At 44.2% G+C, this 12,870-nt stretch overlaps 1 protein-coding gene across 1 annotated transcript in view; it reads left to right on the top strand.

The window, feature by feature from the left end:
* The window catches only part of SLC25A22 (solute carrier family 25 member 22), a 96,536-nt gene extending 88,217 nt beyond the window's left edge, over nt 1-8,319 (top strand). Inside the window, exon 10 of the mRNA XM_069739768.1 lies at nt 1,580-8,319. Within this exon, the coding sequence (XP_069595869.1) occupies nt 1,580-1,733 (154 nt within the window). The 3' untranslated portion in view covers nt 1,734-8,319. The remainder of the gene's footprint in view (nt 1-1,579) is intronic.
* Nucleotides 8,320-12,870: the final 4,551 nt, after the last annotated feature.

Below are 12,870 nucleotides of genomic sequence, written 5' to 3'. Positions count from 1 at the left end.
TGTGCTGAGAGTGTGCTGAGAGTGTGCTGAGAGTGTGCTGAGAGTGTGCTGAGAGTGTGCTGAGAGTGTGAAGAGACTGTGCTGAGAGTGTGAAGAGAGTGTGCTGAGAGTGTGCTGAGAGTGTGAAGAGAGTGTGCTGAGAGTGTGAATAGAGTGTGCTGAGAGTGTGCTGAGAGTGTGCTGAGAGTGTTAAGAGAGTGTGCTGAGAGTGTGAAGAGAGTGTGCTGAGAGTGTGCTGAGAGTGTGCTGAGAGTGTGAAGAGAGTGTGCTGAGAGTGTGCTGAGAGTGTGCTGAGAGTGTTAAGAGAGTGTGCTGAGAGTGTGCTGAGAGTGTGCTGAGAGTGTGCTGAGAGTGTGCTGAGAGTGTGAAGAGACTGTGCTGAGAGTGTGAAGAGAGTGTGCTGAGAGTGTGCTGAGAGTGTGCTGAGAGTGTGCTGAGAGTGTGAAGAGAGTGTGCTGAGAGTGTGCTGAGAGTGTGCTGAGAGTGTGAAGAGACTGTGCTGAGAGTGTGAAGAGAGTGTGCTGAGAGTGTGCTGAGAGTGTGAAGAGAGTGTGCTGAGAGTGTGCTGAGAGTGTGCTGAGAGTGTGAAGAGAGTGTGCTGAGAGTGTGAAGAGAGTGTGCTGAGAGTGTGCTGAGAGTGTGCTGAGAGTGTGAAGAGAGTGTGCTGAGAGTGTGAAGAGAGTGTGCTGAGAGTGTGCTGAGAGTGTGAAGAGAGTGTGCTGAGAGTGTGAAGAGACTGTGCTGAGAGTGTGAAGAGAGTGTGCTGAGAGTGTGAAGAGAGTGTGCTGAGAGTGTGCTGAGAGTGTGCTGAGAGTGTGAAGAGAGTGTGCTGAGAGTGTGCTGAGAGTGTGCTGAGAGTGTGCTGAGAGTGTGAAGAGAGTGTGCTGAGAGTGTGCTGAGAGTGTGCTGAGAGTGTGCTGAGAGTGTGATGAGAGTGTGATCAGAGTATCTCAGATGAGAAAATGTAAACCCTTTTCCTCCATGTTTTCCATCCTGTGAGTCCTTGAAAATCAGACCGCACTGGGACGTCATCCAAGTGTGGCCAATTTTTTTCCATGGAGTTATTGATTCCTATGGCTAAGTGTGATCTGAGTATTGGATGCAAATCAAGCATGCTACAATTTTTTCCAGAGATAAACTCTGTCCAAGGAAAAAAAAAATCGGACATGTGCACAGCCCCATAGAATAACATTTGTCAGTTCGCACTTGGACCAAACATACGGTCGTCTGCACCTGCCCTAAAACTTAATAATCAGTTCCTTTAGCAGAACCTTATTATAGTTGAAGGTACATGAAAAGTATCTGTATTTATCAGGTGTATCAAAGTAAAAAAGGTTATCTGGGTTCCTGGGCAATTCCCCCTATTGTCTGCCCCTTAATCAAAGCCTCTAAATACGACCATGGCATCTAATCCACTTCATTACGAGGCACCAAAACGTTTTCATACAAGAGCCACAAAAAATCCCTGATGCCCGGCACAGCTTTTTTCCCAAAATTAATTGAAAGAAAAAAAAAGTTAACATCAACATGCCAGAATTAAATTGCTATATTTACTGTGTTTCATATTTTTTATTTCTAGGAAGATCTGGAGGAGCGAGGGTCCGGCTGCGTTCCTGAAGGGGGCATATTGCAGAGCTTTGGTCATTGCTCCGCTCTTTGGAATTGCACAAGTCATTTATTTTATAGGAATCGGTGAATTTATTCTGAGCTTTTTACCCTCCAGGCGTGATTAATGACCGCCATCACATAATCCCCCCTTTGCTAGCGCCCTCCATTTGGCTCTTCTGGCCATTTCCTTAAATGGATTCTTCCTGCCCGTACCGATTTATTGGTCACGGATTTAAACACTGGAAGAACACCTTTTACCGGCGCTGTGGTATGGTCCAAAAGTGTTGAGGTTACTTGCAAAACCTTTCAGCAACTTTCCAGGCTTTCCGTACTTGAAGGCATGAAACAATCACAACGAAATGGGCAACATGGTAACACTTCAAAGATAACTCACGACACGCTCGGACAGATTGTGAAGGTTTTGTTTTGAAAAACAAAAAAAATCACATTTTTGTGTTTGCTCAGCTGCCTGGACCTGCGGCACACTGGTCTCACGGCCATTTTTACCTTTTAAATTCTAGAATGTGCATTTATTGGTAATATTGAATGTCTGAACGTCACAGGAGCATTCGAGGTCCTTACGAATTAATTCAATATCATTTTTTTAGAATTACGGAATATCTGGAAGATTTATATCTGCCTGTTCAGGATACATAATCCCCACTTTAAGGCTATGTGCACGCGGAGTCTTTTTTTCTGCTCCAAAAAACTCATTGAAAAATTCTGTGTGCACATAGAATAAGGGCAGTTTTTATGTTGGTTTTTCAATTTTTTTTTAGGCAATGCCAAAAGTGTATTGGTAATGGTAAGAAAAATGATACGTCTCCTTCCTCCTGGATCCACTGCATCGAAACTGAATCAAAAACTACAGTGGTATATTTTTTTTTATTATTATTTTTTAAAATCCACCCTAAGGCAGATTTAGGGTATGTGCACACGTTTCGGATTCGTGTGCGTATTTTTCCGCGCAGAATCAGAAAAATCCGCAGATAAAACTCCCTGCGTTTTACCTGGAGTTTACCTGCGGATTTACCACGTTTTTTGTGCGGTTTTACACCTGCGGATTCTTATTAAGGAATAGGTGTAAAACGCTGCGGAATCCGCACAAAGAATTGACATGCTGCGGAAAATAAACCGCAGCAAATCTGCGCGGAATTTTCCGCAGCATGTGCACAGCGGATTTGGTTTTCTATAGCTTTACACGCTACTGTAAAACGCATGGAAAACAGCGTCAAATCCGCAACGTGTGCACAGACCCTTACACATCCAACGTTCACGGTCCAAGTACGGATCACAATGTCCGGACCGTGGGTTTACAGACCCAAACGTTAGTGTCAATGAGTCTGCGTAGTTCGGGTCAGGACGACCCTTGGACAATGCGGACATGACAGTCTGTACTCCGACATGTAAAACCGGACTAAGATTGTTGCTGTTCTTTTTACCAAAATCTGATAATCACCCGCACATTATCGTATGTGTAGCACCCGGACTTGTCTTGTCCAATGACTGATCACATATATCTAATTTACAGTGTATAATATATAAGGATGTCCTAAGGATTTGTCCCAGTGCGATCTGATATTTTGACGGATCTCACTGACCGAAGCCAGAGGGAAGCAATACCCTGCACTCACTACTAGGCCGGGGTCACACGTGCGAGAAACTTGCACGTGTCTCGCGTCTCAATACCCGTCACTGCCGCCGGCACTTGGCCCGGAGCGTTCAGCTCCATAGAAATACATGCAGCCGCACGCCCCTGGTCCACTGTAAATTATAGCACAGCTGTCAGCCGTACCTTGTAACCTCTTCTTGGGTGACTTACCCACTATTTTTTTTAATCTTTCTTTAAAAGGGAATCTATTTTAAAAAAAATTAAAAAAGAAAAACAGTATTTATGAACTGCCATCGTGTTAGCGTGCAAGTAAATGCCATTTTAACCCCTTCATGGCCTTGTGATGTATAGGATCTTTTTTTTATTATTTAAGTGATGAAAAAAAATTCTGAAATTTGCAATATTTTTTTTTTGGCTTATGTCACCATTTTCCCAGACCTGTAGAGTTTCCATTATTTCGGGATCTGGGGCTGGCTGAGGGCTTATTTTTTGCGGTTTGAGCTGACGTTTTTATTGATACCATTTTGGGGTAGATACAATGTCTTGATCGCCTCTTATTCTAATGTTGCTGCGCCCCCCAAAAATTTAATTCTGGCGTTTTGATTTTGTTTTTCTCATTACACCGTTTACCAATCGGATTAATTGTTTTTATATTTTGATAAATCGTATATTTCCGAGCCCAGAGATAACAAATATGTGTAATTTTTTTTAACTATTTTATTTTTAATGGGGCAAAAAAGGGGGGTGATTTGAACTTTTGTGGGTGGGGTTCCCCAATATTTTTAAACTTTTTCTCCTCACTTTTTACTTTATTTAACAGTCCCTGCAGGAGACTTGTAGCTGTGATTGTCCGATTGCTTGTGCTGTATATCGCAGTGTCAGAAATGACGATCTCCTATGAACACTGGCCCCGGCCGGCATTCACAGATGTACAGGGGTCATCAACAGACCCCCGGCTGTCATGACAATCCATTGACGCCCCCCCCCCCCCAATCACGTGACAGGGGCGCCGATGAGTGGGTTTAATGACAAGTTTCCGGGCTGGGGGTGTGTTAATTCCAGCTGTCAGCGATTGACAGCTGGATTTAACAGGTTAACAGCCTCGGGTGGAGCTATGCTCACAACCCAATGCACCACTCCGATGTCTGGAAGCGAGCGGCTGCAGGGAAAATATAACATCATTCTCCCTGTAGCTAAACCCCCAGTTAAACAAAAGCATATGCTTAAAATGGTTTTTGCCAGCAAGTTAATGCTATGACTGTATATATATATATATATACATATATATATATATATATACACACACACACACACACACTGCCCAATATTGTGAAAATCAATTATTCTTGGATAACTGAAAGTTTACCAACTTTACCATACATTAGTTTTTAGATTTACAATTTTCAAAACCTCTGTTTCCTATGTGTGAGCAGAGCCACTTTTCTTTACATTTAGAGGTTGAAAAACTGTGACCTATTACTTCTTACTGCTGAGGGTTTGCTGCAATTGTTAGTGATGCTATGTGAGATAAATGAACCAGCAGCACAAACCTCTCTCCTGTCCTGACGGGTGGCTACAATTCTAAGTCTTCAGAGCCACCAGATCTTGCAATCCAGCACTTTAAAAAAAGAAAAATTCTTCTTTATTAGAAAACATTGAGGTTTTTTTTTAAACAAAATGCATGAATGGATGAATTATTATAACAACCCTTTTAATCATGGAATAGGCCATGATTAAAAACAAGATGGTTTGAAACGTGTAGGTAGAGTCCACGGTATTATGCAGCCATTTGTTTTTCACTCTTATGTAATTTTTTTTTTCTAATAAAATGAATATTTTAAGGAAGTGCTGGACCGTGTGATCTCGTGGATCGGAAGACTTAGATCCGTGCCACCTACTGATCGGCAGGCTCTTTGCACTTCGTCTATAGGGGACGCACACCAGATTTCATGGAGCAGTGAGACACATTTTAGTCTCCTTGATATTTTGGGTTGGCCACAGTGTCTCAGCCGTAGAGCGCAAACACAAAGTTTCGGAACTCATTAGATTAGGTTCAGTTTTCGGAATAGTTGACTCCCCTGTGTGTAGACACTTGGGAATGGCAGGATCCAGGACCACAGTAGTTTTCAGCAGGGGCGTAACTACAACAGGTGCAGGGGTTGCAATCGCACCCGGGCCCTGGAGCCTAGGGGGCCCTAAAAGTCCCATTTTCCTATAGAAAAAGACTATTGCTATTAAAATTGTTAAATATTCGGGGCCCCTGTTGGCGCTTCCGCATCGGGGCCTATAAGTTTCAAGTCACGCCACTGGTTTTCAGGCAGGGATTGAGCAACGTGTTGCAGTTCCATTTGGCTTCTGTAATGTTTATTTGCTGTAGCGTTTTTAGATGTCACTTTAATGTACATTATGTAAGTTATAGAGTCAGCCATGTGTATATTAGATTGTGCCCCAGACTGTAGATGGTTCACTAATATTACAAAATTTCACAAAATGTTTCTTTATGCTGTAGATGTGAGACGGTGCTTTATGGTGGTTACAGAAAAACCTAAAAGATTTTATCAACTTAGACAAAGGCCTTAAAGATTAATACTGCCCATTCATAAATGTGAGTCCTTCATCTTTTAGCAATGGAAATATACAAGTAATACACCTGTAGTAAAGCCCCCCACCCAGTCAATAAAGCAGATCTAAAAGGCCTTAAGAATTTTTTTGAGCAGATCAGCTCTTAAGGACCCAATGATATTTTATTGTAAGATTTGGTCTAAAGAGTAACGTGTCTCCTTGTGGGAAGTAACAAGCCAGGCCTGGCCTGTCAGAGTGAGGAGACTTATAAGCCACGCATGCTCCTCTAGGAAATTAAATAATCAAATTACCTCTTCAGAGAGGACTAGGAGTAATAATTCTACCTAGAAATGCGTCTCTATCTACTACTATATGATATATTTTCTCAAAGTACTGAAAATCGATTCCTATTATTGGAGTGGGAGCTGACCTGCAGCACTCGGCAGCAGTCACTACATAGTGTGATGGAGACTTTTACAGCCGTCTGCTGATGGAGGTGATAACAGTTGATCAGTGGGGTTCCTATATCTTGCATCCCTCACCCATCAACTGTTATCACATTCAGCAGCAGCTGGATATAAAGGTCTCCATCACGCTATGTAGTGACCGCTGCCGGGTGCTGCAGATCAGCTCCTACTCCAGCAGTAGTTGATCTCCTGGAATATCTGATACTAATGACCAATGAAAGGATAAGCTATCAATATCATAGTGGTGTAAACACTAAAATATTAAAAAAAAGAGCGCCTCCTGCTCAGGGTGACCCAATACCTCCATGGATTACAAAGACAGTCAATTGATTTCAGTAGAAACTTTGCAATGCTTAGTTTTTTGTTGTTGTGGTGCTGCGGAGAAATTCAACACTTGCAGCAGGTTTCCACCATAGATGATCACTGTGGGTCCAAATTGTTGGACTCTTCTAAGGATAGGTTCACATGAAAAAAAATGTAAATGGTATCCTGGCTGTTAAAGTCATAAATCTAAAGCTTGAATGAACAAATCATTTACTAGATATGAGGACCTTGCAATATAATCATGTGTATACCCGTAATGTCAGCAATGCCAAGTGCTGCCCCCTAGAGGAGATCACATAGCACAGTATGTTAGATTGTTGGCGGCAGTGTAGACTAATGTGTATAGATGCTTGCCATTACTTATATATATATATATATATATATATTGACCTATATACTGACAATGATGTCACCTCCTGGTTACCTTTTTTATACAGGTAAAGCCTTATAATGTCCCATAATATCTGCAGGTAACTAAACCTAGGAATCATGGCACATCACAAACCCAACTGTTCTTACAATCAATGACAACGCTTCATTTTATATGGACAGCCCACTGCTGTCAATCAGTAATGTGTAATACCTAATTACCCCTCTGGGGGTGCCATAAGAAAACCCAACACTTGTCGCTTGGTTCCTCTAAAGGTCCCATCAGAATGCCGTGGGTCCTGCCTGCAAAAAAAGGTCCAAAGTAAAAAAAAAAAAACACTATTATGTTAAAAAAAAAATAAGATCATGCTGCTAAATAGTAGACGGGTTAAAGAGGATTCTTATCTGTAAAGTAAAAAAATATATATTAATAGTATTTATATATTCACTTCTCATAAATTCACTATCTGCTCAATTTCTCATCACAGGCTATTTCTATGATCACAAACATATGTTTTTACTACTTAGAAAAACTACAAAATTCAGGAATAAAATTATTATCATTTTCTGTCCTTCAGCTCCTATGCTGGTCCATGCATCTCCATAGTAACAGACTACAATCCCTGCGATCAGTGTCATCCTGCATTCTTCCTTCCTTCCATCTTTATTTCTCTGTTGCATATATTTGGTTAGTTAGGAAGTAGTGGTGGGGGAGAGGGAATAAAAGTGAGTGTGACTGCAAGACCTGACTACACAATTTAGCTGTTGTCTGTTACCACGGAGACCCATAGATCAGTATCTGACCTGTAGACACAAACTTTTCATCATTGCTTTCATTTTAGATGTATAGTTTATTCTCCTACCCCAATTAGCAGCCAGGCCTAAAAAGGACCAAAGTCACATGCTGACCCTGAATTGTGTGTTGTAGTGATAGATTAGTGCAATGCTGCTTGATAGCGACCACTAGTTATGTGCCGCAAGGTCTTGGAAGCCGCTTATTCTGCAGATCACTACTTATTTGAGCCTTATGCTTTTAAATGCACTATAGCATTGCTGAAATGGACCCAACATCACCCATTGTTTTTTCCTTTTGTGAATTTTCTATATTTGTGTTGTTATTTGCTTTGTTTGTTGTCTTTGTTGTGAATCAGTTGCGTCTCATTAGTGACTATTACCGGGCGAGTACCGATACACCCCGGCCCACACTTCCTATACACCCCGGCCCACACTTCCTATACACCCCGGCCCGCACTTCCTTTATACCCCAGCCCGCACTTCCTTTACACCTCGGCCCGCACTTCCTTTATACCCCAGCCCGCACTTCCTTTACACCCCGGCCCGCACTTCCTTTATACCCCAGCCCGCACTTCCCTGATACCTGGGCCCACACTTACTTTACACCCGGCCCGCATTTACTCTACACCCGGCTCGCACTTACTCTACACCCCGGCCCACACTTACTCTACACCCCGGCCCACACTTACTCTACACCCTGGCCCACACTTACTCTACACCTGGCCTGCACTTACTCTACACCCGGCCCGCACTTACTCTACACCCCGGCCCACACTTACTCTACACCCTGGTCCACACTTACTCTACACCTCGGCCCACACTTACTCTACACCTCGGCCCACACTTACTCTACACCTCGGCCCACACTTACTCTACACCTCGGCCCACACTTACTCTACACCCTGGTCCGCACTTACTCTACACCCCAGCCCACACTTACTCTACACCCTGGTCCACACTTACTCTACACCCTGGCCCACACTTACTCTACACCCTGGTCCGCACTTACTCTACACCCCAGCCCACACTTACTCTACACCCTGGTCCGCACTTACTCTACACCCCAGCCCACACTTACTCTACACCCTGGTCCACACTTACTCTACACCCTGGCCCACACTTACTCTACACCCTGGTCCGCACTTACTCTACACCCCAGCCCACACTTACTCTACACCCTGGTCCGCACTTACTCTACACCCCAGCCCACACTTACTCTACACCCTGGTCCGCACTTACTCTACACCCCAGCCCACACTTACTCTACACCCTGGCCCACACTTACTCTACACCCTGGTCCGCACTTACTCTACACCCCAGCCCACACTTACTCTACACCCTGGTCCGCACTTACTCTACACCCCAGCCCACACTTACTCTACACCCTGGTCCGCACTTACTCTACACCCCAGCCCACACTTACTCTACACCCTGGTCCGCACTTACTCTACACCCCAGCCCACACTTACTCTACACCCTGGCCCACACTTACTCTACACCCCAGCCCACACTTACTCTACACCCCGGCCCACACTTACTCTACACCCTGGTCTGCACTTACTCTACACCCCAGCCCACACTTACTCTACACCCTGGCCCACACTTACTCTACACCCTGGTCCGCACTTACTCTACACCCCAGCCCACACTTACTCTACACCCTGGTCCGCACTTACTCTACACCCCGGCCCACACTTACTCTACACCCTGGTCCGCACTTACTCTACACCCCAGCCCACACTTACTCTACACCCCTGCCCGCACTTACCCTACACCCCAGCCCGCACTTACTCTACACCCCTGCCCGCACTTACCCTACACCCCAGCCCGCACTTACTCTACACCCCTGCCCGCACCTACCCTACACCCCAGCCCGCACTTACTCTACACCCCGTCACACACTTCCTCTACACTGGGAATCTAGATGATACATTACACTTAGGGCTTGTTTTCACTTGCGAGGAACACGTCCGCGTCTCACATGTGGAAACGAAGCTCTGGCGCCGGCACTGTGAAGCGGAGCGTGCGGCTCCATGTGTTGCTATGCGGCCGCACGCTCCGCTCCACAGTGCCGGCGTCAGAGCTTCGTTTCCACATGCGAGACACGGACGTGTTCCACGCAAGTGAAAACAAGCCCTTAATCATAGGACTCTTGGGCATCCGAGATCTCCCTCCATCACAATCATATTGGTATTATTGTGTCCACCTTGTTTGTTTACTTCTGTGACTTTTCATGTTCCCTTTACTTGTCATCTATGATTTTGTGAAAAGTATTGTACTGAACCAGACAATGAAATGTCATTGAAAATGCTGCTTTAACGACAATACAAAAATGTTATTTTAAAAATGTTTTACAGAAAATTAGTAATTTTGTTTGATGTACTGTATTGTAAAATAAATCTAAAGATAATGGTGTTTTCTCTGATCTGATCCTCTGTCTCTTCTGCTTGGTATAAGGGATGATTATACGTATCTGAACAATTACGATCAGGTGTGAAAATTGTCAGACTGGTGACGGTCATACTGTACTTCGGTTTTGTGCCAGAAAGACATTTAGAAGAGTTATTACTGCTTCCCTGCAACTAAACACCTGCCAGTCCCCTTAAGTGGGCATATAACATTCATTAGGTAGAGTATAGGGTTTGTCCTACATTCTGAGTTCAGAAATGCGCTCTTCCCCTGCCCCCCAGCTTCATGTTTATTGGGGGTGGCGTGCTACTTATGATTGACAGTTCAGACCAGTGGCCATACCGGTGCGCTGTCTAATGCAGCAGCAGAGATGCGCAGGGGTAATAAAGTTGGCCAAAGCCAGCAATCTGGCCAACTTTAGAATAATGCTAGTGGGGCTTTCAAGCTCTTCTGCAAAGAGCTTGCAAGTGCTGCTCCCATTGATTAGGCTCTTAAATTATGAAACATTCCTTAAAGTACCACTACTGCATTTAGATTTTTTTTTTCAGCTCTGGAGTGGTGCTTTAAATGTAAGCCACCTGCCCCCCCCCCCCAGGTTCTCATACTCACTTTCCGGAGGGTTCAGTGACCGACTCAACTCCAGTACTGCGGCGCCATCTTGTGCCCGTAACTTTTGAATAGCCGGAAGTCAGAGGCTACATCACAAGCTCTCAACACAAGTCTATGAGAGCCAGAACGAGCTCTCATAGACTTGTATTGAAAAGTGACCTCCGACGCGCTAGCAGTAAGTAACAATAAGGCCGGGATCACACATTCGCGAGATAAGGCCAAGTCTCGCAGGTGAAAACCCAGCTCTGGCGCCGGCACTCCAGAGCGGAGCGTGCAGCCGCACAGCAATACATGGAGCCCCACGCTCCGTTTCGGAGTGCCAGCGCCAGAGCTGGGTTTTCACCAGCAAGACTCGGCCGTATCTCGCGTATGTGTGATCCCGGCCTATGGGGCAGTAAAGAAGCGGCACACCTGCTGATGTGTAAGAGGAAAGAGGGACGATCAGGAGGAGACATCATAATGGCGGAGAACACATAGCACGTCTCTGATCTCACACCTCCTGGCACAATCATCAGGCAGAAGGAGATGTTCAAACAGAAGGACGGAGAAATCACTATAGTGTTAGACTGGACACAACATCTGCATTATTGGTCATCTGCTGCCTAATGATCAATTGTTTTGTTTTTTAAATCATAAATACCAATTTTAAAAGGTTTTTATTTGACAAAAGTCTTATTTTTTTGCTTGGACAACTGTAACATTTGCACAACTTTATGCTAGAGCTGTTGCACCCAGGGATGAGGCTGACAATAAGATTAGGAATAATAGGTGTTTAATTTCCATTAAAGGAAACCTGACAGCTGATACATGCTGCCCGAACCATGAAATGTACGTTTAACATCCGGCCAGGGACCAAGACGACAAGCCTAAGAGGCCGGTCACCAACAGCTTATTCCTGCCCCAATCACCTTGAGTGATAGGACTCACCTTCCTCAAAGGAAGCGAGGCATGAAGGAGCTGTGCGGACACCGACCTCTTGGACTAGTCACCCAAGCAACCACAGCGTTTCAGAGTACAACATACCTTGGTCAGGCACAAGATCCGCAGCGATCTGTGGATGACGTAGGACATGTCATACCCATCGCTCAAAGCAGGAGGACAGCGATTCGGCCAATAGTGGAGGTAGAGACCCACTGGGCTCCATACGATAGTAAGGGCAGTAATGCTCTGATGGTGGCCCTGTGTGGGAAACTTAGAAAAGGATTTTTTTTCGATATACAGAGGGAGTTAGTGGCTGATATACAGGTTGACGGACTAGAGCAGGTAAAGATGGTGGCATTAGTTTGTATTGGGAAAATCTGTTGACAGGGTACCTTTAATATATCTATACTAAGATCAAGACAGCTCTATTACGCCACTTGGCTTCGCTCTGTATGCCCCCGGAGAGCAGATGCACATCTATCCATGGGCATCATTCACATCAGGAAAATGGGAAATGGTGAACTCTGATGCTGTCATATACAGCGCCTTGAAAAAGTATTCATAACTCGTGAAATGTTCCACATTTTTTTTAAGTTATACCCACAAACTTATATGTACTGTGTTATGTTGGGATTTTATGAGATATACCAACACAAAGTAACAAGTATTTGTGAAGTGCAAAAGAAGTGATACATGCATGGTTTTCTAATTATTTTAAAAATATAACTCTGAAAAATGTGACGTACATTTTTTTCAGCCATCCCCCCCCCCCTTGTAGTCTGGTACCCCTAAATATAATCCTGAGTGAAGAATTGCATCCAGAAGTCACATAATTAGTCAATTGAGTCCACCTGTGTGTAATGTATTCTCAGTACAACTACAGCTGTTCTGTGAAGTCCTCAGAGGTTTGTTTGAGAACATTAGGGATCAATCAGCATCATGACAACCAAGGTACACACCAGACAGGTCAGGGATAAAGTTATAGAGAAGAATAAAGCAGGGTTAGGTTATAAAAAAAATCTACCAAACTCTGAACATCTATCTCATGGTACACTGTTTAAGCCGTCATCCAAGCATGGAAGGAATATGGAACAACTGCAAACTTACTAAGACATGGCCGTCCTCCTAAACTGATATCCCAAGCAAGGAGGTGAGACCAAAATAGAACTTTTTGGGATAAATGCAAAATGCAAT

Source organism: Ranitomeya imitator, chromosome 9 (genome assembly GCF_032444005.1).
Source record: "Ranitomeya imitator isolate aRanImi1 chromosome 9, aRanImi1.pri, whole genome shotgun sequence".
Taxonomy (NCBI): Eukaryota; Metazoa; Chordata; class Amphibia; order Anura; family Dendrobatidae; genus Ranitomeya; species Ranitomeya imitator.
The sequence above is the reverse complement of the archived record's forward strand: the minus strand, read 5'-3'. Positions and strand labels throughout refer to the sequence as shown.